The 25,076-nt window shown below is 44.7% G+C and overlaps 1 protein-coding gene across 3 annotated transcripts in view; it reads left to right on the plus strand.

Moving 5' to 3' along the window:
- Positions 1 to 24,767, plus strand: part of LRRK1 (leucine rich repeat kinase 1) — a 109,661-nt gene extending 84,894 nt beyond the window's left edge. For all 3 annotated transcript variants that reach the window (XM_084640816.1, XM_084640818.1, XM_084640817.1), the window contains 10 exons: positions 2,937 to 3,103; positions 4,936 to 5,133; positions 5,798 to 6,075; positions 6,893 to 7,087; positions 7,978 to 8,129; positions 9,678 to 9,795; positions 11,542 to 11,658; positions 18,543 to 19,387; positions 21,196 to 21,297; positions 23,226 to 24,767. In XM_084640816.1, the coding sequence (XP_084496942.1) occupies positions 2,937 to 3,103; positions 4,936 to 5,133; positions 5,798 to 6,075; positions 6,893 to 7,087; positions 7,978 to 8,129; positions 9,678 to 9,795; positions 11,542 to 11,658; positions 18,543 to 19,387; positions 21,196 to 21,297; positions 23,226 to 23,403 (2,350 nt within the window). In that variant the 3' untranslated portion in view covers positions 23,404 to 24,767. The remainder of the gene's footprint in view (positions 1 to 2,936; positions 3,104 to 4,935; positions 5,134 to 5,797; positions 6,076 to 6,892; positions 7,088 to 7,977; positions 8,130 to 9,677; positions 9,796 to 11,541; positions 11,659 to 18,542; positions 19,388 to 21,195; positions 21,298 to 23,225) is intronic.
- Positions 24,768 to 25,076: the final 309 nt, after the last annotated feature.

Consider the following 25,076-nt stretch of genomic DNA (forward strand, 5'->3'; position numbering starts at 1 on the left):
TGAATTTCTTCAGACCCTTCCTGGTGAACAATTACAAACATCCCTTCGTGGCAGGTGGCAGTTTCTGCTCTTGTGGGATGATATCGGACATGCAGCATCAGGAGCAGATTCAGGGGCTTTGGCTGCGAATCAGAGAGACTTCTTTCCTCCTCTGCAGAAAGCCCTGTACTCTGTAGAAGGCTACGCTGCCCCAGACAGAAACTTTAAACTATTTAACTACTTTTCTAGGAGGATTGACTCCTGTACCCTGTAATTGGTTTGGATAGCACAGTTTCCTTCCTTGAGAAAATTAAAGCACTTTTGCTGTCGAAAGCATATTTGACCCACCAGAAAGTGGGCATTAAATCAAATTTGCTCTAGGAAGTGATGATATTTCCTGAAGTTTACACAGAGACCAAAATCCTAGACCTTGGTCCCCTAAAAGCTATTCTAGGTTACTTTTCCCATTACTTCAGGAAAACTTTAATCTTCTGAGTAATGGAGCCTATTCCACAGTGACTAATGCATTTTACAAACCTAATAATGAATGAGGCTGGGAGAACTGATGCTTTAAAAAAAGAAAAGAAACGAAACACTGGCACAATTTTTTCCCCTCATGCCCTGAAGTGAATCTGAACGATTTGATAAAGGCCTTTATCTCCTTCATATATGTCCGATGGTTTTTGGTTTATTGCTTCTTCCCAATTCCTCTGCTGTTTCTACCCAACCACAAAGTCTAAATCTTTACCCTTTTCCTCATGCTCTTCACCCCCTCTGAACCAAACCCTAGCCCATTCCTACTCACTCCCTGTGTTGGCGCATTGAAGGAAGAAAAGAAAATCTCCCAAAAGATTAGTGGGTAGGGAAGTTTCTCTTCCAAGGTCATCAGGGAGGTCACCAGGAGAGTGTAGGGTTGGATCAAAAGGTTTTGCACGTCCAAGTTAGGGACTAGATAAGCATTCCATATGGAGGATGATTTTCTATAAATGCATCTCTGTCTGTCTGTCTGACAGACCTTTCCTTTTGACTCAAAGGCCATTCCAAGTTGCACACCAATTTTTAACCAGTGTTTGATGCATTGTGTACTAAAACACATACAAGAAAAGGAGGGCTTGCCGTAACCTACTACAGGGTCTGTAGAAAGGCTGAAGGAACCCATTTCATTTTGATTTTTGAGGCCCTCTCAGTAATGAAATAATTTAGGGTTCCATATGCTGTGAGATGAAGTGTTTATTTTTCTGGATGTCTCCAGTAAAGGAGCTAGGCGCCTGACCCACTCACAAAAACCCATTTCATTGGCAATACTGTGGTTGAGACACTCTGACCTATGAGGCACAAGGAGAACCTGAAAGATGGTTGAGGACAGTCAACCTATGAAGAAAGTTAGGAGGCCTTTTTGTGTCCTGTCTGACATACATGACCTTGGATGTCTTCATCAAGTCTATTATATGCTTTGTAATGGGGGCGGGGCAAAGAGTCACAATCTAGGAACAGATTTAAGGGAAAAGTAGACATTTTTATTCCCAGGCTTAGATTAAATTGTTGAGAGTTTCATATAACTAAGGGTTTCAGAGTAGCAGCCGTGTTAGTCTATATCCGCAAAAAGAACGAGGAGGACTTGTGGCATCTTAGAGACTAACAAATTTATCTGAGCATAAGCTTTCGTGAGCTACAGCTCACTTCATCTGCATCTGATGAAGTGAGCTGTAGCTCACAAAAGCTTATGCTCAAATAAATTGGTTAGTCTCTAAGGTGCCACAAGTCCTCCTTTTCTTTTTTCATATAACTAAGATTCTATCTTTTGCATTGCACCTATTGTGTAACATTTGCTTTTGGTTCATGCAGCTCAGTTTTGGGTATAAGTGAACACACATACTCAAAGCAAATTGAGCCAGAGCCATGAAGTTTCACCTGGATTTGACGTGAAACCTCTAATGTTTGCACTGACCCTTTTGATGAAACTGGGCTGAATTTTGCCTTTTCATGAAGCCTGTAAGCAGCCATCATTCACCTGGTCCCAGTGCAAACATTTTGCATGGCTCTGAGGATAAATGACCCCATATGTGTGATGTGTATAAGACGGGCACACACTGGGCTCCAGAGGGTAAAGAATCCACTCTTACTAAGTAGAGTATAAAATGTCTGGGGGGCCTTCATAAGGCCATCTGGGCACTTAGACAGTCCGTGTCCTTTACAGCGCATTCTGTCTGTATGACTCAGATCTTTCTGTTGGGCATGGTGCAGAGCTCTGAGGGCTCTAATCAGCTGCTGCCTGAGCTCCCAACATTTGCGCTGAGTCGTGTGTGCCTGTCAAATAAATCATTTTAACTGCGGCGTTCCTTTCTCCAGGTAGTTTTAATGGGTCATTCTGGACAAACTCGCCAACACTGCGGCATGTGGGCCCTCATCAGGGGTGTCATTTGTTAGTTTTATTTGACTAATACAACAAGGCAAGTAGAAATGTTTGATGTCAGAGTGGCTGTAAAAGCTGTCTCAGGAAGGGTGGGAAAATGATGAATTGCAGCCTGGTAACAGCAGGCTGGTTAGAATATTCAGATTTCAGAGCACAGTCCAGTCCTGCTGGAAGGCAACAGAAGTAAAAACCTATTAAACTGGCCATACATTGTCCATATCAGCTGGATTTACATCATCAGCCTAGAAACGGAGCTTGGCACCCTGATGCCTTTCAGGATCTTGTCGGTTTCCGATGAGATATGTTTGACTCAGTGGACAGCTCATTTTGCAGGTTTGCCCACGTCGCTCTTCCTGTGCGAAAAATGTGCAATGTGTGCTGGCATGCAAAATATCTCAGGACAACAAAGTGACTTTCCAGTCTTGTCCTCTCAGTGGAAACCTTTTATTGAAATGAAAATCTGTTTAAAAATGTGCAAAAAATCAGATGAAACATACAAATTACAGTTCCTTTAAATATTATTTTTTTGTTATATTTCTGGCAGACTATTTCTGGAAAATAGTAAACTAGAATACAGTGAAAATGAAAACAATATTCTTGGCCAGGGTGGAAGTGGAACCATTATATATCAGGCAAAATACCAAGGAAAACCAGTGGCGGTGAAGAGATATCAGATTAAGAAATGCAAGAGTTCTCCTAATTCGGCTACAGGTACAGTGCACAGAACGCATGGGGGGGGTATGTTTTAAATCTGCTCTGTCCGCAGTGAGTTTACAAGTTATGATTGAATCGTCTTCAGTCTGCTAAGGGCTGGTAGTACCTATTTAAATACAGCTTCCCAATATACAGCAAAACTTGTAAAGGAAGGAATATTGACGTATTTTTAAAAAGCCTTTTTGTGTACATCTCCACAGCAAAAAACAACAACCACCCTGTAGCTGCAAATCTCAGAGCTCGGGTCAGTTGACTTGGAGTCACGGGGTTTTCGTTATGAGGCTAATAATAGTAGTGTAGATGTTCCTGCTTGGGCCGGAGCCTGGTCTCCGAAACCTGGGGAGGGAGGAGGGTCTGGGAGCCAAGGCTCTAGCCTGAGCCTGAATGCCTACACTGCTATTTCTAGCCCCACAGCACAAGCCCGAGTTAGTTGACCTGGGCTCTGAGACATGCTGCTGCAGGGGTTTTGTGCCGTGTAGGCATACCCTATGAAAACATGCAAAAGAAATGGAGAACTAAGGCCAGCTGGCGGTCATTGGCACACAATGCACTTCTGCACTGGGGGTTCGAGTTTGAATTCTCAGTTTTGACATGAAACCTCATGTGCTGGCCAGCAGGGGGCTGGGAGCTCTAACAAGACAGAGCCTCAGTTTGGGGGAGAAGACAAAATCTCAATGCTCCATCCTTCTTGTGACTCTCATAACCCGAGCCGTCTGGCTGTAGAGAGGTGGTTGCGTGGACAACGCACTTGACTGGAACTCAGGAGATCAGGGTTCAGTTTCTAGCTGTGACCTTGACCAAGTCATTTAATCAATCTTTACCTCAGTTCTCGACCTGTAAAATGGGGGTGATGATACTTCCTGTGTCTTTTCTACTTGGACTATCAGCTTTTTGGGGCAGGGACTGTCTCTCGTGTCTGTACAGCACCTAGCACTCAGCTTAATTGGGACCTCCACCATAATACAAATACTACTAACTCAATCATCATACCTTCTAAAAGCCGGGCCTTCCCTGAGGTGCTCCCTTCACTGGGACTGTTAGCGAGTCCTAGAAGTTAAACACAGGAAAGGTCAGTTAGATCATCCGGTCAATCACATGGAGGCTAGTACAGTGAGTCTGCCAGTACTCTGGCCAGTTTAGTTTTAGATCACAAGTCGTGGGGCTTCCTTCATTATCCTTGGGAGGCTGTTCCACCTCACTATCCTCACTTCTGGTTTTAAGCATACAGTGCCTCCGTGAGCTGTGGAGGAGCACAGCTACTGCCCCAATGGCACACGCCCTTTGGAAAGACCAGTGCTAACAGCAAGGCTAGCCATGAATGGCCTCTGCTTTCCCTTAGCACAAGGACTGCTATTGTGCACAGCTCCTGTGCTGGGGTTGCAGCCAGAGCGGGCAAGTCTCTTGCCCTTGAAGTTTTATATAATAGTAACATGCTGCTTATGTATTGCTGACTCCCTGCTCTAAAGAGTATAGGGAAGGATTTTCAAAAGCACTTACGTTATGGAAGAACACAAGTCCCACCAACTTTCAGTGGGTCTTACACTCCTAAGTCAAAAAATCCCACCCCCAGTTGCTTCCTATTGCACTCGTGTAACTCCCACTGACAGTACCAATAATGCCTATTAGCAGCTCATGCTAAGGAGGGGATGGCCCAAAGCACCATCATCAGAATAAGCAAGGACATGGTTTGCTTCCTACAGTAGTTTTCTCAGCTCTTAGAATCCTATCAACAGTTTTAGCTTTCAAGAAAACCGCTAATGCCACATTGCTGGGTTCCCCTATTGCAATGCCATGTGCTGAAGTGAAAACAGGCCTGTGTGTTTTGCTAGATACCATGCTGAAGCACTTGCGAGCTATGGACGCCATGAAGAACTTCTCTGAGTTCCGCCAGGAAGCCAGCATGCTCCACTCCTTGCAACACCCCTGCATCGTGTCCTTGATTGGGATTAGCATCCATCCTCTCTGCTTTGCCTTAGAGTTGGCCCCCTTGGGCAGCCTCGCAACTGTGTTATCTGGAATGTCCAAAGGTAACAGCCCCGAACCTGCTCCCTGAAAATAATGAAATCCCTATGTCCCAGTGTGAGCAAATGGCCTGCAACACTCAAGCTATTTTTTGAGTGGTAGAATAATGTTTTTTCCAAGTTTGGTGAGCAGTGATGGAATTTCTTTCAAATTGGGACTTTGGTGGGGGTCTCATGAAAACTGCCAATAAGGCTGAGCTTTTCAAAACTATGTGAAAAATCTGTATACCCAGTTCCCCTTAAAATTAATGGGGACTGGGTATCCAAATCTCATTTTAATTCTGCATGTGCAATTTTCCCCCTGCAAATCAGCTATTTAGAGATCTAAATGCTATCCTATGTACCTGTAATTTTGCCGCTGTTAAATTAATGGCATAAAATCCTGAACTGGGATGAGGCCCCTTTAATAACTTGGCCCTGTCTGCATATCAGCACTTTGTCGAGTTGCAGCCCAACAATGGGAGTGTTATGAACCGCTGAAATTAAGGGGTTAAAAAAAACCTAACAGAGTTCTGTCTAAAGTAACATGAATGGTGCCACTTCAGATCATCCCATTCAGAGTGACATTTTAACAGGTAGATTGTTTCCACTAGGTCAGATTAAAATGACAAGAACTGTCATCCTTTTGAAAGTCTGCTCTAATGAACACAGCGTTTTTCCTTTATAACAGGGGCTTCCTTTGTGCCACTGGGGCACCTGCTGACCCAGAAAATAGCATATCAGATTGCAACAGGCCTTGCCTACCTGCATAAGAAAAACATCATATTCTGTGACCTAAAGTCAGACAATATTTTAGTGTGGTCCCTGGACATTAAAGAGCATATCAACATCAAACTGTCTGACTATGGGATTTCTCGGCAGTCATTCCATGAAGGAGCTCTTGGAGTGGAAGGCACTCCTGGGTACCAAGCCCCAGAGATTAGGCCTCGAATAGTCTATGATGAAAAGGTAACTAAGAAATGTCCATTGAAGTGGCACTATTCTCATCTATAACCCAATGAAAAAGATGCTCCTCAAGGCCCTTCATGGAGTTTTCTCACATGTGCTGACTAAAGCCAAGGTTTTCAAAAGTGGGTACCTAAAGTTGTGCTCCTGAGTACATATTTAGGCATCTAGGTAAATAGCTTGATTTTCAGAGGTGCCCAACAACAAATTCTCTTCAGTGGGAGCTGTAGGTACTCAACACCTCTGAAAAATCAGACCATTATTTAGGTGCCTAACTACGGATTTAGGATCTTAACTTGAGGCACCCACTTCTGCAAAGAGACCCGATTTAATGGAATCACTGATGAAGAAACTAAGTGTGTCATTGTGTTAACGATCCGCAAGATATGAGCAAGGCACATGCAAACTGGACTCCTTATTCATAGCACTGATTGCAGCTAGATTGGAAATATCTGTATGTGTCATGGAAGATTCCTTGCTGGGAACAAAATGATTTGGATTGTTCATTTAGGTCCATTCATTCTTTCTAGAAGAAATTAACCCCGTACATAGGAGCCAGCCTAAGAGCTAGGCAACACTTAAGATATGCATAAGCCTGGCCCACTGCATGGGGGTGCATTTCACCTTCCATGCATATGCTGAATGTGCTGCTGATCTTATTTTATTACCTCTTAATGCTTATTCATGTATTATTTGGTTTCCATCACTTCTGTCAATGTTATCCCAAATTCTAACCATACAATAAAACTCCCTTCCAAAGAAATAGCCATACCCATCTATGGGAGCAGCTTTGTGCTTAACTGTGTGATATTTGCCTTAGGTGGACATGTTCTCCTATGGAATGGTCCTATATGAACTATTGTCTGGGCAGCGGCCTGTGCTTGGACAACATCAGCTTCAGATTGCAAAGAAGCTGTCTAAAGGGATCCGTCCCATTCTGGGGCAGCCGGGGGAAGTGCAGTTCCACAGGATGCAGACGCTCATGATGGAATGTTGGGACACTAAGCCAGAAAAGGTACAAGAGGAGCCTGAAAATTGGTGCTTTTTGACCATTTATCCACTGCTTGTTACCGGGGCAGCCCCCCGCTACATGCTAAGGGCTAGATCCTCAGCTGGTCTCAATGGGCACTGCTCCACTGACATCAATGGAGCGCCACCTGTTTACACCTGCTAATGATTGGGGCCCTAAAATTCCATAGACTTCAGTTTGGGTTTCATGAATGGAGCAACTGTATGCTTACCCTAATGGTGAAATCATGGCCCATTGAAGTCGATGGCAAAACTCTCATTGACTTCAGTGGGGCAAGATTCCACCCTTAATTATTAAAAACTACTGACGTGTCATGCTGTGAATGCAGCTAGAAGGAATTCAGGAGCTTTGAAAAAAAGGCACTCTGGGGACAGGGAAGGGTTCCAAATACAAACAGAGATTACACTGTACTACAGCTTTCTTTAATCATTTTGCATTTTTGGAGCCACAGTCCTTCACCTAAGGGCCAGGCAGAGCTTTGATTAACAAGCACGTATACTCTATAATGAGTGTGGCTCTCTTCCCTAAATTCTCAAAGCACAAGAGGTTCATAGATAAAATCCTAATGAGAGAGGGAGGCAAGGAAGAGGGGAGGAAAGAGAGAGATGGGCCTTGATTCTTGTAATTTATGTTAGTTTTGCACTGAAATGCAAAACTCAGGGAGCACCTGTGGGACAGGATTTTGAAAGAAGTTTAAGGGATTTGGGTGCAGATTTGGGCACCTAACTCCCTTAGGTTCTTTTGAGATCCCCAACCTCTGGAACTATAGATGTAATAAATAGTAATTATTATGAATGTATTGTTCATTCTTAACCTGCAAAAGAATCTCTGATGTGTACACACCATTCAGTGTATGTAATTTTTTTCCCCCTCAGCGTCCATTGGCCATTTCTGTTGTAGGACAGATGAAAGATCCTACGTTTGCTACTTTCATGTACCTGCTCTGCTGTGGGAAGCAGTCTTCCTTCTTCTCTTCCCAAGGCCAAGAATATACTGTGGTATTCTGGGATGGGAAGGAAGACACCAGGTAGAGGGCTTGTTTTTATCCTTTTCGATTCTTCCTTGATTTAACATTGACTCTTTCAATGTCAGCACTCATGCCACGGGGCAGTAAGAAAGGAAGGTGAAAGTGAATTAGGAGCATTTCCAAAGATACATACAGCATCATTTCCCCAGACTGCTTTAATTAGTAATATGTCAGTGGTTATTTCATAAAGAGTATTACTGTTCTTAGCTCATCTTCAAATAATATCAGGTCAAGATTAGGAACCTATAACAAACACAGAGACATCAGACTAGATATGATCTCTTTTTACTAATGAGGCCTTTTGACACGAAGCCTTTCCGAACTGAGGCACCAATTCAGCATTCCATGCCTGTTCAGCAAAGCACTTAAGCCAGTGCTTAAGTCCCCTTGAAATAATTAGTCTTAACCACGTCTTAAGTTTAGTATGTACTTAAGTGTTTTACTGAATAGGGATGGTCTTAAGCAAGTGCTTAAATGCTTTGCTGAACTGGGACCTGATGCTGGTATTTGATTCAAGAACATGTTGGTCGAGCTGCTTTTTATAAATAATATTCAGGGATAGCTCAGTGGTTTGAGCATTGGCCTGCTAAACCTAGGGTTGTGAGTTCAATCCTTGAAGGAGCCATTTAGGGATCTGGGGCAAAAATTGGGGATTGGTCCTGCTTTGAGCAGGAGGTTGGACTACATGATCTCCTGAAGTCCCTGCCAACCCTGATATTCTATGATTATGAATGTATAGCCCCTTTTTGGGTTTGGAAACCATTCATGAGCTGATCCAGATTTTCTATTGAAGTATTCACTATTGGCAAGTATTTGCCAAATGGTATGGGTAAATAATTTTGGCTCTGCACATTGTTCATGAACTGTTTGCTTTCACTATTTGTCATTCATAGCGTTTGGTTGGTTACTTAAGCCATACATTATTATTTCTGCTCCCTGATTGGATAACTAATTCATTTTTGAAAGGAGAGTAACAAGGTATGCACATCTCCTATACATTTTAGAACACAGAACTACTTGTGCTAAAATAGTTGCAACTTCTGGGATTCATAGAACCATTTGTGAATACCCAGTGTCTGTTCAAATACCCATATACAGTGTGACCCCGTGAATCATAGTGAAACAAACGAAGTGCTTTTATTCACAAAAATACTCATTCATCAATTTGTTAAAAATTATTTGACCATCTCAAGGGCCTTCATCCTTTCTTGATGTGTCACTTCTCTTTCATTTAGCCAGTAAAATAATCAGAGTAACAAGACAACAGTTGTAGTACACTTAGCAAACAGTTAATAGCAGAAAGAGCTTTTAAATGTCTGAATTTTTCTCCCTTTATGATATACTTTCCTCTCCCCCAAAAAAGATTAAGAGCATTTTATACATCTGCAGGATGATGGGTAGCTAAGGAGCTGACAGTATGCATGACCTGGCCAAAAACATTAGGTGATCTCCAAATTGTACAGTGCAAACACATTAATTGCAAATACTTGCTAATGCTGTTTTACTGTTGGCACCGTTGCTATAACAAATTACATTTGCTCCTTTCAGAAACTACACGGTGGTAAATACAGAGAAAGGTCTCATAGAAGTGGAGAGAATGAGCTGCCCAGGAATGAAGTTATGCTGCCAGTTAAAAGTTCAGAGTGCACTGTGGACTGCCACAGAGGTAAATGTTATCTGACATGTCAGCTCTCTTCTTGTCGGTTGTGCGCACTTCATTGCTGTGCTGGAGAAATCTTTAGTCGGGTGTGTTATAAAGCTACGTGGTATTAGCTTAATAAATTAGTAATGTAAAGCTCAGAGAATCAGCATGACAATGGATGTCTTAAATGGGCAGTCAAACTTTACATATGCTTTCTCACTGGTATATTGTTTCCACCTGTTATTTAGCTAGTGTCTAGAGCCTACTGATCCCAAGACCATGTTCTGCTGTTCTGAATGAACGTGGAAACAACAGCTGTCCAACATAAAACTGTCCCAGGTTATAGCACATTAGCACTGAGAGATTCTATCTGGTAAAGAATCTTATCTGTAAGTGATAAGGGGAAGGGGTGGAAGAAAACACATTGAGGCTGGGGATTTAAAAAGAGGCTGAAGGGAGTTGGAAGTCTATGGGAAATGGGGGCCTAACTCTCCTATGCCCTTTAAAATCCCTGCCTAAGAAGATAAGACCAAGATAGCGCAGTGGATTTATCTCTCTAGGTCCCTATTTAGTCCTCAGACAGAACTGTGTTGAGTGTAACCAGGCTCCAACACAAAACAAAAATGTTCTTGCAAAGCTGTTGAACCATTACAAATGAATTTCTAGAAGTCAGAGCTTCACAAATGGAAAAAGGGCTAAATGAATTGGGTGAATTATTTGTAATAGGTAATTCAGTCAGCTCTAATTGCATGTGTATGGACAGTGGAACTGAGTGAAAATTGGAATTTACATCCTGCAGGTAATTCTGATATTTTGACATTTCATTCGTCCTGAATCAGGTAAAAAAAAAAAGTAAAAATATACGCATTTTTTCACAGAAAGAAAAGCTCAGAAAAATTTCAATTTAGAAAGGTTGAAACATTTCATTTTGACACTTTTTATTAAAAATTAAACATGTTGACAAATGAGATATTTTGTTTCAACTTGAACTGAAATTAAAGGTTTAGTTTTAAGTCCCTTTAATATTAACCCGCATCTTCTTACAGTGCCACACCACTTCTTCAGAGCTGTAGTTCTGGTTTTTCATGCCCTCATTCGTTTGTATGGGCTGGGCTCCCTGGCTGGACTACATCTCCCATGATACACCCTGCAGCTTAGTCAGAGGGGAAACTGCAGTGCATCATGGGAGCTGAAGTGCAGCCAAGAGGCCCAGCCCATATAGTAGGGTGGGGGTATGAAGCATCTGAACTACAACTCCCATAAGGAAATGCAACACCACAGGGAGATGCAGTTTGACGTTGACCTGACTGAAAATGAAATATTTTGGTTGGGTTCAGCAAACTAACCAAAACAACATATGTAATTTTGATTTTCCTGGCAGAAAATTCCCTAACAACACTAGTAGATGTGAACTGTGTGTGGAGTCAATCATATTTTCACCTGATTGCAGATTTGGTAAAAATCTGATCCTTGTACTACCAGACAGTGTTTGGTATCATGCACTGCATTAAGGGGAATCTAAGGTAGCCTCTCCAACCAGTGTGGATCACAGAATCCAAAACAATCATCAGGGAGAGGACTTTTAAGATAAAAGCTGGCCGAAAAAGAACTACATTAACTCCAAAGTGGAGATTATTAACCTCCAGAAACACAAATTGGACAGTTTTATAGGGAACAAATTTGAGACTGTTTATGTGTTAATGTGAAAAGCAGCTAAGTTAAATTATTACTGAATTAAACATAATTTCCTCTGCTCTTGTTGATTTGCAGGACCAGAAGATTTATGTATATGGCTTACAAGGCATGTGTCCTTTAAATACTCCACAAAAAGGATTAGACACTCCAGCTACCGTGAGCTGCTTCTTAGCGGTGCCTGTTATAAAAAAGGTAAAGAGGAATGTTTCTCACAATTGGAAAGGGTATCAATGAAACTAAAGACTCTGCTTATGGAGCCAGGAGTCCAAGATAATGTTGTTTTTCACTATCCTTTGCATAATTAAAGGGCATTGCTGTGAACTCCTCTACCCTAGAACTTGCTGGCAGAGCAAAAAGAGCAGTTTTCAGGTCTCTATGTCCAAGCCAAGGAAAGCAGAGGTCTGGAAGTGGTATGGAGAGAACCTGAGGCAGGAGGTCTAGAAATGGCACTTCCGAATCCGCTGGGGAAGTAGTCAAAATACACCTGCTTTCTTTACATTAAAGCTTTCCAGCTGCATTTCCACCTCATCATTAGAAAAAAATTAGTGTAAGTGAATGAGAAAGATTAGTAGAGGGGAAGTGACTGAGTGATTAGGATAGATATTGATTAATTCCTAATGTAGGACTTGAGTATTTCTTTTAAGTGCATATTTATTGGACACTCTACATCACGGATGGCCAACTGGAGCCTGAGAAGGAACTGGAATTTACCAATGTACATTGCCAAAGAGCCACAGTAATACATCAGTAGCCCCTCATCAGCTCCCCCACCCCCGTGCCTCCTGCCGGCTGGCAGCCCTGCCAATCAGCGCCTCCCCCTCCCTCCCCACACCTCCCGATCAGCTGTTTCGTAAACTGCAGGAGGCTCTGGGGCGGGGGAGGAGCCAGGGCACTCCAGGCTCAGGAGAGGGGGCTGGAAGGGGTGGAGTCGGGGCAGGGCCTGTGGCAGAGCTGGGAGTTAAGCAGTGAGCATCCCCGGCACATTGGAAAGTTGGCGCCTGTAGATCCAGCCCCAGAGCTGGTGTCTATGCAAGGAGCCGCATATTAACCTCTGAAGAGCCGCATCTGGCTCTGGAGCCCCAGGTTGGCCGCTCCTGGTCTACTTGCATGCAGTCTATACATGCATACATATCACCTATGCCTTATCAACAGCCCTTTTTCTCTTGGGTTAGGAATTGGCATACAACAAAAAGGCAGGCTAGGGATATTGTGATCTCCCCCTGGTAATAACAAAGGGAGGCATTATGTGGTGTATAGCTAGTAGTCTTATTTTTGGAGACTTTTAAAGTCCTATCATAAGCAGGCTCTTAAGAGAAATGTGGCAATGTGGCATTATTGGCTATTGCAGTCAAGTTTTAGGATATATATACAAATATTTTCTAATTGGTTAGATTATCCTCAGTTTGACCTGTAGCAAGCTAGAGTGAAAAAGTCACATTATTATCCATTTATTTTCAATATCTCTAATGATCTGAAAGCTTATTCACACGCCAACATGCTACGTCTAGTAACTGCACAGAGCAGGTTTCACAGTGTGTGGGGGGGTATTTTATTCCATGTGCCCATTCTGTGTTACTGCGCATATCTGATTCAATGGCTCAGACTGCTGTATAGTTAGTGAGATGTGTCCCTGAGCAGAGGGTGAGAGCAGGAATAGTGTGCACTGCTTACATCCCACTTCACCCTTTGGGTAAGTGGGATTTACAGGAGACACCAGGCCTGGTGCTGACACAGGAATGAATTTCACCTCCTGGGAGACTGCTCCTGTTGACTTTTTCTGGCTCCCAAAGCTACAGAACTTTTCCTCCCCAATGTTTGATGCCTGACACCTGACTTATCTTTCGTCTGCTACCTTGTATTTTGTCCAGAGAAGTAGAATGTGCCTTTCATTTTGAGACTTTCTGCTGTCACACTGATTACAACCCTATGGGATTTCTAGTGGGTTTTAGATCTCCTGGATTATCTTTCCAGACTGTGATATGTCTAGTGAATGTAATAAATAATTCCAGGCCCTACAATAATATTGAATCTAAACAATTCTCCCTCCCCACTCCCTTCACACCCCCACCTCCCAATCAATGCCCTTTCAGCAGAATTCCTTATAGGACATTTTTCCCTCCTTTCTGTGTATGGCCAGGCCAATCACCAGGAGGAAGTGCAGGCAAGGTCTGCAAGAAGCTAAACTGTTTACAAGTTAAAGAAGTATGGGCTGGATGAATGGACTATAAGGTGGATAGAAAGCTGGCTAGATTGTCGGGCTCCACAGTAGTGATCAACGGCTCCATGTCTAGTTGGCAGCCAGTATCAACTGGAGTGCCCCAAGGGTCGGTCCTGGGGCCGGTTTTATTCAATATCTTCATTAATGATCTGGAGGATGGCGTGGATTGCACCCTCAGCAAGTTTGCCGATGACACTAAACTGGGAGGAGAGGTAGATATGCTGAAGGGTAGGGATAGGATACAGAGGATTGGGCCAAAAGAAATCTGATGCGGTTCACCAAGGACAAGTGCAGAGTCCTGTACTTAGGACGGAAGAATCCCATGCACCACTACAGACTAGGGACCGAATGGCTCGGCAGCAGTTCTGCAGAAAAGGACCTACGGATTACAATGGATGAGAAACTGGATATGAGTCAACAGTGTGCCCTTGTTGCCAAGAAGGCCAATGGCATTTTGGGCTATATAAGTAGGGGCATTGCCAGCAGATTGAGGGACGTGATCGTTCCCCTCTATTCGACATTGGTGAGGCCTCATCTGGAGTACAGTGTCCAGTTTTGGGCCCCACACTACAAGAAGGATGTGAAAAAATTGGAAAGCGTCCAATGGAGGGCAACAAAAATGATTAGGGGGCTGGAACACATGACTTATGAGGAGAGGCTGAGGGAACTGGGATTGTTTAGTCTGCGGAAGAGAAGAATGCGGGGGGATTTGATAGCTGCTTTCCACTACCTGAAAGGGGGTTCAAAGAGGATGGATCTAGACTGTTCTCAGTGGTAGCAGAAGACAGAACAAGGAGTAATGGTCTCTAGTTGCAGTGGCGGAGGTTTAGGTTGGATATTAGGAAAAACTTTTTCACTAGGAGGATGGTGAAGCACTGGAATGCATTACCTCGGGAGGTGGTAGAATCTCCTTCCTTTGAGGTTTTTAAGGTCAGGCGTGACAAAGCCCTGGCTGGGATGATTTAGTTGGGGATTGGTCCTGCTTTGAGCAGGGGGTTGGACTAGATGACCTCCTGAGGTCCCTTCCAACCCTGATATTCTATGATTCTAGAGCTGACAGTTTTGCTGAAGGAGTCACATAAGGCCTGTTGTATTAAGCTGTCGAGGTTGCTGTATGGAATAAGCCTCTAAAGAGAAAAGAATCTTGCACTAAGGTAGATGGGAACATTGGCCTTTTCCAAGCACAAGAGCCAGCTAGCTGATGAAACTTGAAGAAACACGCAGTCAGACTACTGCCCTGGGATTTTGCTCATAAGGGAAATACTTCTGACTGGCTATATTTGGGAAGACAGATCCAAAAGAATCGTTTCCCATGCTTCTTTTCTCATCCAAAGGAAACATCATAGACATTTGAAAGAAGCAGAGTGAAGCCCTGAAAATAAACTCTCCGTTTCAAAAAAAAACCCAAAAAACAAAAAACCAGAGGAATTGAAAGTGTAATTTTGGAGGTTAATTTTTATGATTAATTCTGATGACCAGATAACAATGAAATCCTCCAGACCCCCAAAAAGCAACTTCCTTTTCAATCTGTTTCCAATATTTTCACAAAGAAAAGCAAAAGAGAGGTTGGAACGTGTGTTGGGACCTGGCCTGCATAAGGAGCCTAGAACACATAAAAACAAAAGCTGCATTTAAAGGCTGTAGCCTGCCAAAGTCTTCTGTGCCAGAAGGATCAGCCAGGGGAATGGGATGGGGGAGCGACAAAGTCTGTGTTGTTTGCGGGCTTCGTTTACATGGTATCTGATGAGTTCCAATAGGCTCGAAGCCTTACACTGTACTGTAGTTATGAGGACAGAACGTCTTGCCGCAGGCTCATCCTCTGTGCTGTACAGTATGGCACACGCCCCCATCTAGAGACCATTCTCACTGGCACAGCTGGACTTTTGGCAGGCCAGAGGCTTCCAACGCAGTTTTGTTTCTGTGTTTTCGTTGGCTCTTCTCTCCACTAAAATATCGAAAGTGAATTCCGAGAAAGTTGCTTCACGCTGATGGAGGACGCTGTGCTGCTTGGGTTTGGTCACTTTTTTAATATCGCAGTTTGGAGACGTCTGCCTTACGCCCACCACCTCCCAACGCACTGGTGCCTTGATAGCATCGGTGAAGAGTATAGCCCTTGTGAGCATGTGGCTTTCATAGCACTTGCATGTTAAGTGGCTAGCTCTCTTACCTCGGGACATGCTGTGACAAATGTGGGTTCAAGCCCCTTCTTGGGTCAGGAATTCTCATGCCTTGCTTTCCAAAGTGTTGGGGACAACCTCAGTGCCTGAATAAAACAGGATCTAGTGCCCAAGGCTTGAGTCATGCTGAGCTTAAAATGGCTGCTGAATTTGCCTCCACAGTGATTGTGTTAACGTAGTCTAAGTGTTTTGTAATATTCCTTGGGCCGTATTGGGCCCCATCCCCAACCAGTGTAGTTGGCACAGCTGCGTTGACTCTGAAAGCTACCTTGTTCTGTCCGGTTGTAGCTGACACTAACCAAGGAGATCAAATAGATTTTTATGATGCTAAGCCAAAAGAAATACATCACTTGCTAGCCAGACTGTCCTCTCCCAAGGCACTCAGTTGCAGAGGAGTTTAAAAGATCTAACAGTGACTCAGAGCTGGGGATGGGGGCGGAAGGAGTGAAAGGTCAGAGAATAGCTTTCACTGTCCACTAAAGCCTGCTAAAATGTAGCTAGTAAAACTGACTGAAAAATTCCCATCAAAACTCTTTAATGTAAAATGGCCTTCTGTGACGTAATGTTTAAGACACCCAGAACTGCAAGCTACTATGTTATCCCTTTGTCTTAGCAAGAGTGAGAGCTTTGTTACTGCTAAGATGTGTCAGCTCCCTACTGCACCAGCCTGTCTGCCTTGCAGCAAACTCTTCAAGATTGCTAGTCTAAACTTGGCCTGACAGGTAACAGTCAGTGAACCTCAGTTCCCCACAGATATCCCACTGCAGTGTCCCGTCACTCTCACTGGACACTCTTAGAAATTTCTGTGTTCGCTGCCTCCAAAAGGGCAGAGCACACATCAGCCTGTCAATGTGAAGACTCACACTTCCCTTTGATACGCAGCATGGAGATGGTTTTGTAACAAAACAAGAATAGGTTTGTTCACACAGAACAGAGATCTAAATGACACTAAACAAGGGGGAAAGAGACAGGTCTGGTTACAAACAAAACAAAATGAAACACACTTTCTAGTGACTAAAACTTAATCTTAGCAAGTTACAGTCTTTGCCTAAGCAGTTTTCTTACTCACATAAATACTCACATAAAGTTACCAGCATCTCCAGCCTGTCAGACCAGGGGATACAACTTTCACAGGCTCACAGGTTGCTGTTTCCAGTGTCCCCTAAGTGATGGGTTACTCAGTGTCTTTTTGTTCCCCTTTATGTTATGGATATAGATGCTGATTTTTGACCTCTTACAACCGAAATGGCCTGTGACTCACCTCCTTGTGTGACTGCCCTTCTCCCTGGTTGATAAGCTAAGATCTGTGGAGCTTGGGCTAGAATTTCTTAGTTATACACAGCGGAGGGGCCTTTGGGAGGGCCCTTGAGCTTGGAACTCATTCCACCCGCCTTGGTCTGAAATAGCCTGAATTTGCTGACCTTTTGGGTATGCTGCAAAATGCATGTTTGTACCAAGAGTGGGTCCTGGTTTGAGGGTTGGTACCTAGGAAGGGTAAGGTACTTGTCAGGGTCTGGCTGCTGGGTTTGGTTTTCACAGTATGATAAAGTGTTAAGAGGCACCGAGCACCTGGGATAGACACATTCTTACAGTCTGACACATTGGAAAAACCCAGCTCCATCTCTCCAGTGAGGTGAGTGTTATTCTGTCTGTTTCACAGCTGTGGGAGCCGAGACATAGGGAGGGTTCTGGCACATGCCCGTGGTCGCACAGTGAGTCAGATTCCCAAGATACCCATTTCCCCGTCCTCTAACCACTGTCTCCCGTGTTTTCACTGTCATTGGGATGACCAGGCCAAGCAGAAGTTCTGACAGGCTGTAATGTTCTTTCTTGATGGCTGTTTTGTTATGCTTTGAGCATTCTGCTGGGGAGCAATGTTGCAGAATAGCAATTTGTGCTGTGCATAATTAGACACCTGACTTTGCCTGCTACACAAAGGAGACCCTCTAGCTGTGTGTTGAGAGTGACTATGCTGCAGAATATTATGGTTTGGCTCTGACGAAATCCGTGCAGCGTGCGACTTGCTCACTGTGCTGTAAGTTGCCACAGCCAGTGCGTGTTCGTTAATCATAAGCACCTCTGAATTCTCCATCGTGCATGTCAGCCTGTCAGCTTGTTCTCTGAAGTGCTGCTGACATCTCCATGTGCCTACAACATAGTCTGGGGCTCCAGACCTGCAGCCTTCATCTGGATGAGTCACGCTGTCAGATTAACCAGTGCTAGAGGTGCAGTTTGCATGGCATTGGATTGAGGATCAACAATTTCATTTTCTCATTGGTCAGAGTGGCTCCCCTGGCAGAAGCACCATTCTGCTTTATTCTCGGTTTGAACTAATCTGGACTTGACCAGTTGGGTTTCCAGGTACACGATGGCTGTCTCAGAGTGTATCACAGCCGGCGTTTGTGCCTTCAGGGTGGGCTGCATGGCCCATCTTTCCTCCCATACCTGTAAGGTGATGGGGGATGGATAGGGCTGGGTAGAGGGAGCGGGGGGGTTGTGTGTATAGGTTCATTAGGTTTTTTAGGTAGTGACGTTGATGTGGGGTAATTTAATTTACTTTTGGGGTAACAGATCAGTCTATTCTGATATTATTGGGGCACCCAGAATGTTGGATGGGGAGCTCTCTTGTTGCAAAACTGTAAACATCTACATGGAGAAACAAATCTCTCTCTCTCCCACAGAACTCCTACCTGGTGCTGGCCGGACTGTCAGACGGACTTGTGGCAGTTTTTTCAGTGGCACGCGGCATCCCAGAGGACAGCTGCTCCTACTTGTGCTCACACACTGCGAATAGGTCCAAGTTCAACATCTTGGACAGTGACCCCCGGCAGAACCCCTACCCTGTGAAAGCCATGGAAATAACCAACAGCGGGGCCGAGGTCTGGTACAGCAATGGCCCTGGCATTCTCATCATAGACTGCGTGACCATAAATATAAACAGGAGGCTGGAGCCCTACAGCCCTCCATCTGTGATCACATCTATGGCGTGTAACTCGGAGTACCATGGGGAGGAAGTGATTTGGTGCCTGGATGATAAAACGAACTACCTGGTGATGTACCATACTTCAACCTATCAGCTCTGCGCACGGTACTTCTGTGGCGACTGCAGCCCTTTAAGAGATATGTTTACAATCCAGCAGCCTTCCGCAGGGATCCCTGCTACAACAGCTATACACAAGTCTGTGCTTGAGAGTAACTCTTTGGCTGACATGAGCATTATCTGCAGCCCAGAGCTGGGCACACAAATATTAAACCATCAGGACTCCATCACAGACTATTGCTCCATGTCTTCTTACTCATCCTCCCCTTCTAACAGAATAACTAGGTCCTTCTCCAGCCTGCCGAGCTCTCCTGCAAGCTCATCCAGCGCGCCTTTCTCCATGGAGTGCGAGGAGTCCAACAAGTTTCATGAACTGATCCCTTCCCCAGACAGATCTGAAAACGATGCTACACCAACAGATGAAAATGCATCGCATCTCCAAGCTGTAAAGATTCTTCCAGTAAAAGACCTCATCTGGATCCCTAGGTAAATCCCTCCTTAAAGCACATACTCAGCAAACCAGATCCGAGTCACAAGTGGAGCATGAGTCCGTTTGGGTTTAAGGAAGCTCTCAAGGACTTGGGTTTTGTTTCTAATTGTAATTTCACAGCAAATTTACCCATGGTGGTGACTAGCAATAAGATACAGCAAAAAAACTACGTAACTGTCCCAGAATTTCAAGTTAGAAACCAACGTTTCTACAACTTTTGGAAGGTATCTAGTGTTGCCCCTTTTGGCAAATTTGGGGTCTTGCAGGATTGTTTCCATTAGGACAAGAAATCCTGATACAAATCAGGTGTATTCTTGGTGCCATCTTATTTACAAAAAAATGTACTCAAAATCCTGGTTCCTTGGACAGAGTAGAAACAAACATCAGCAGGCAGTTTTCTTGCCCAGAAATCCCCAAGCCTGCCACTCCTGTGAAACCTCTGCCCAAGAAGCTGTCTCTCTGTCTCCTCTCAGGGTCATGTTCGCTGCTGCTTTTGCTGGCTTTCTGCTTCTAAGGCAGAGGTGAAAGTGGGCTGGTACGGGCTGGTACAGCGTTCCAGTAAGAAGTGGCCGCTGGTACTGGCCTGTACACAGGCCACATTAAAGCACAGCCGCGACAGCGCTTTAAGGACTTTAACGTCACTGCCCCTTTTGCCGCCCGACCCAGGGCCGCCGATGGGGCCTGGCAATTTAAAAGGGCCCAGGGCTCCCGGCCGCAGCCACCACTACCCTTTAAATCGCCCCCCAGGCAGCGTGGAAGGACAGGCTGGGGGACGCTGGCCCTCAGCCCCGCCCCTTCTGCCCGAGGCCCCGCCCCTTCCGGGAGCCCGGAGCCAGTCCCCCATACCGGTGAGTAATTTACCTTACTTTCACCCCTGCTCTAAGGGTATGTCTATGCTGCAATGTAAGCCTAGTGTTAGTGGAATTGGAGTTAGCGGACCTTGGGTTAGAAAACCCAGGGCTTCAGCTTCTACACTGATTGTCAACTCTGGGTTAAGAATTTTCTAACCTGGACCCGAACCTGGGGCTCCAGCGTCCGCACCGCGGTATGGAGATCTGAGTCGGACCAGCCATATCCCAGACTTCCTAGCTGCCTTCCAACATGGGGCTGCTCTAGCCCTTTGTTCATGGTGCAGTGTGGGAAGACTCGAAGGTCCGCCAAACTTGATTGTCCAGAGGACAAAGAAACTCAGCCAAAAGGATTGTGGGGTACTTGAGCGCATTCCCTGAGCATGAGTCCAGTGGGGCTGTGTCCACACTGGAAAGCAATAGGGCTTTTATCCTGGGGCCCCGGTTTGGCTCAGGTTTGGACCCTCCACCCCCGTGGGGTCCTTCAACCCTGAATCTGAGCCCTGGGTTAGCATGATATGTGTGTAGAAAGAAGGGGGTTAGGCTTGACCCTGAGTTCAAACCCCCTAGGCCTACATTGCAGTGTAGATGTATCCTAACCTGCACACACCCTGTTACCAATATCCCTGCATTTGCAGCCAGGGAAACCCCTCAGTCCACATGGCTTAATGCTGACCTGCCAGGTGGCCTTCGCTGGCCTATTGCTTTGAGTGGGCAATTGTCTGCAATTGTTTTTACTACATAAGTAACTTGATTGCTCCTTCTTTTGAGCCTGAAAGAGAGTGTTTGGCACACCCATTGTCTTTAACAAGGTCTGTGAGCCTCTTTGGATCTCAGACCTATCCCCCTGCTGGCAGCCTTCAGCATAAGTAATCGGAAGAGCTACCGTACATGTGCTTTCCCTGACTGTCCGTGGCCCACGTTGTTGAGCATGACTGTCTCTCTTTTGTCTGTAGGAGAGGTGGCGACATCATAGTTATTGGGCTGGAGAAGGAATGTGGCATGCAGCGCGGCAGAGTCATAGCCGTATTGAAGGCCAGAGAACTGGCTCCCTATGGGTGAGATTGAATTAGAGCCTGTATTTCATGATCCCAAAGGATTCCATCAGGGGAAATGCACAGTCAGTGTTTGAGTGCAAGGCCTGCAGTCCTCCAATTGGCCTCTCTTCCTTCAGGGCATTCTAGTGTGGATTCTACGCCATAGGGCAAGCTCCCAGCTGGAGGAGTCACTGTGATTAGGCTCCAATTACACAGGCAGGCCCCCCAGTGCAAGTTAGAGCAGCCCTGAGGCTGGGGTGGCCCTGGATTGGTAGAGCAGAGCATGCTGTGACTGTGCCCCTTCTGCTCCTTATACTGGGACAAGCAGGAGAAGTTGGGGTAGATCTTCTCCCGCGTGCCAGATCAATCCAAGCTGGCTTCTTCAGGCAATGGTCATGATCTGCCCCAGAAACATCACAGCAAGTTGCATCTCCAGCTCTCTAACTAGCTGCCTTGTTTCCCAGGCTGAGTCAGTGTTAGGATAGTGCCTCTCATTTTGCAAAATGTGATGTTGTGATAACTCTTGGCCCAATCCTGCCAGGTGCTGACTTCCCTGGGCTTTGCAGGCACCAGCACCTGGCAGGGGTCCTCAGTGCTTGGCAAACTCAGTCTCTGCATGAAGAACAAGAAGTGTATTTACTACAGAGTGCAGTGCTTGTCTGTGGCTTCATTCACTCAGAGCAGGTTGAAGTTCTGGCTCTAAACAAGCACCTTTGTTCCTGGCACTCCGTGGAAAACAGTTATGGACGTTCATTTAAAATGCTTCATGTAGCAACTGAGCTTCCAAGTAAATAAATAACCATGGGATAGTGTGGAGTTGTTTTTTGCTGACCATTTAAACACCAATATGTGATTGTGCTGTTCATGGCAAGACAAAACAACTAGAAGTTAAGCTGTGCTGTGTGTTATTAATGGCCATTTATTAATAAATCAGCACGGGTAACATGAAATCAAAGCCTTGCTTTCATTCACTTCCGTTGATCGTTTGTGCCTTGGCATGTCAGGTATAGTGCTTTGTTCCTTTTGTTACCTGCATAGGCCCACTTAGCTAGGTGGACTCGTTTCAGAGATTCAGCTGATTTAAAAAAAAAATAGGAAAGAAAAAGTATGGGGAATAGAAGACCAGATGAAATGGCCATTGCTAGGCTTGTCCTATTTTACAATATTGCAGCCTTGCTGATTCAGCACAAAATCCGTCGACTCATCCTTGACCAGCAGGATGAAAATGATGAAAAAGCCAACAATATTGCACTCCCAGTGGCAACAAATTACTTCCCCTGGGTGTGGAGGCATCTGCAAGGCTGCAATATCGCTAAGATGGAGCCAGATACTGTACTGCGCCTCTGAGGAGTGGAGGGGAGGGAGGGAGAGGAGATGACTTCCTTGGGGGCTGCTCTCACTTAGGACAGCTTCCCCACAGCTCCAAAATACCAAACTCTCTAGCTACTCCCGCCATTCCTGTTTCCCTTGCCCCGGTGCTGGGGCAGTTCCCCAAGGGACAGGTCCCTTTCCTTTATCCCAGCACTCCTTTATAGAGTGGGATCAATCCATTATTTGGGTCTTACTAAATGCATGATGGGGCAAATTCTGCCACCTTTCCTCACATTGACTAGGCCCGCACTTTGTGAGCAGCCTCCTTGAAATCAATGGGATGAAGGTCTATCGAATCTGGCCTTACATTAGTGCACAGTACTGTTGTAATCAAAAGAGCCTCGTAGAACTATGTCACTGTGTTGGGGTTTTCGGAGGGAGGTGAGGGTTGCTATTATGTAACTAGTAGTTACACAGCTTTATGTTTTCCTGTGTTAAATATCTCCAGCTGTCTTAGAAAAGCAGATTCACTGACTGTAAGACAAACTCTAAGCAGCCAGCACTTCTCACTTTTGCTGGGCTGTCTGTTTTCTGGGAGAGCTGCACTCCATTCTCCAACCCTGTTCTTGCTTTCCCAGGGCGCTGGTCGAAGCTGCTATCGTAGCAAGGGACACTGTTGTGTGCTGCTTTGAGAACAAAAACATGGAATGGTGCCTTGCTGTCTGGAGGAGCTGGGGTGCCCGAGAGTTTGACATTTTCTACCAGTCCTATGAAGAGCTGGGAAGGCTTGAAACCTGCATGCGAAAAAGAAGGTAGTGCTTGTCAAATTTAAAATCAAGCATCCAGGAAGGACAGACTACAGGGAATGGAACCTGATGCCCTTCAGCATTCCAGCCTGGGCACTTTTGTATCCTTAGAGAAGGGTTTGGTTGGTTTTTTTTCCACATTTGCTGCTAAGGAACACTGCAGGGTTCTTGCAGAAACTATCTCCTCTGCAGTGCATTTGCCAGAGATGCAGAAGACCAAACTAGATACCTTTCTGTTTGTTTCTGCCTTTCTTTTCAGCAGGGGATAGAGATGTATTAAGTCCAGAAAGCGGGTGATCTCTCAACAATGTTGCCCTAATGTGTACCACCCTCCTTAACCCTCCACCCATTTCCATTCACTTCTCTATTTTGAGCCACCTTTCTTCCATTGTAAATTCCCTCACAACCCCCAAACATCTGGGCAGCTGCTGCTTAGGTCCTCATCCAAACGAGCTTCGTTAACTACACAGATATGCATCTCTCTCTCCCTCAGAGACTGAGCTTTTACACAATACTCCTATCACCTGCTCTCCCAATGGGTGAGAGCCCAGCAATAATCCTTCAGTGGCCAATATATTTCTGGGCTGTAAAGATATTGTGATGCAGAGTTACTGTGAAAGACCCAAAGATGATGATCTGTCATTGAATACTGCACAATCTCAGTACATTAATGAGCTATTTAATTGCACTGCTGCAAAGTAAATTGTACACAAAGTCCAATGCAAAGCAAAACATGTCAGCACTTCAGATGCTTTACCAGTTGTTAAGAGAAGGGAGTAATTTAATCAGCAGAACTTGGAAATGGTCCATGCCCCTCTGTTACTTTCCTCTGTAAGGTTTCAGAGTAGCAGCCGTGTTGGTCTGTATTCGCAAAAAGAAAAGGAGGACTTGTGGCATCTTAGAGACAGACCAATTTAATTAAATTGGTTAGTCTGTAAGGTGCCACTAGTACTAAGATGCCACAAGTAGTCCTTTTCTTTTTCCTCTGAAAATACATTTGGAAGTAAGCTGAGTTTACTGGTATATAAAAGTGTCTGTTATTTTTTAGATAGAGTTGCTTATATAGTTTATTTTTCACATCACTAAGGTCACTCTGGACCCTGGAAAGCATTGTACCCAGTGTACACACAATCCCATTATCACAGAATGTACAGAAGAGTGTAAAAAGTGAATCAACTCCTGATGAATGAATGTGTACTGTGTATTGAACTGTTTTTATACTGAGACCCTTATACTAAGTTTGAACATATATGCAAGGCTGCTTGATGTAGAATTAGCAGGTTAAATGTCAGATTTACACTTTTACTGCAGGCTGTTAAAATAACCATCAGAAGCAAAACGTATCTCAAAATAAACAGACTCCTCCAAGAATTACATTGCGTCAGTGTCACCGTTTATTGGCGGCTGGTGACTGCATCAGCCACTGGATGTTTGCACAGCTCCATGATCAGGTCAAGAGTTGCTGTATCTGATTAAAATGCAAGCTTTCTCTCAGGGAACAAAGGGTAGGAATAAATGGTAAATTTTCAGACTGGCGAGGGGTAACTAGTGGTGTTCTCCAGGGGTCAGTCCTAGGACCAATCCTATTCAACTTATTCATAAATGATCTGGAGAAAGGGGTACACAGTGAGGTGGCAAAGTTTGCAGATGATACTAAACTGCTCAAGATAGTTAAGACCAAAG

This window comes from Lepidochelys olivacea, assembly GCF_965140295.1.
Source record: "Lepidochelys olivacea isolate rLepOli2 genome assembly, chromosome: 10".
In the NCBI taxonomy this organism is placed as follows: domain Eukaryota; kingdom Metazoa; phylum Chordata; order Testudines; family Cheloniidae; genus Lepidochelys; species Lepidochelys olivacea.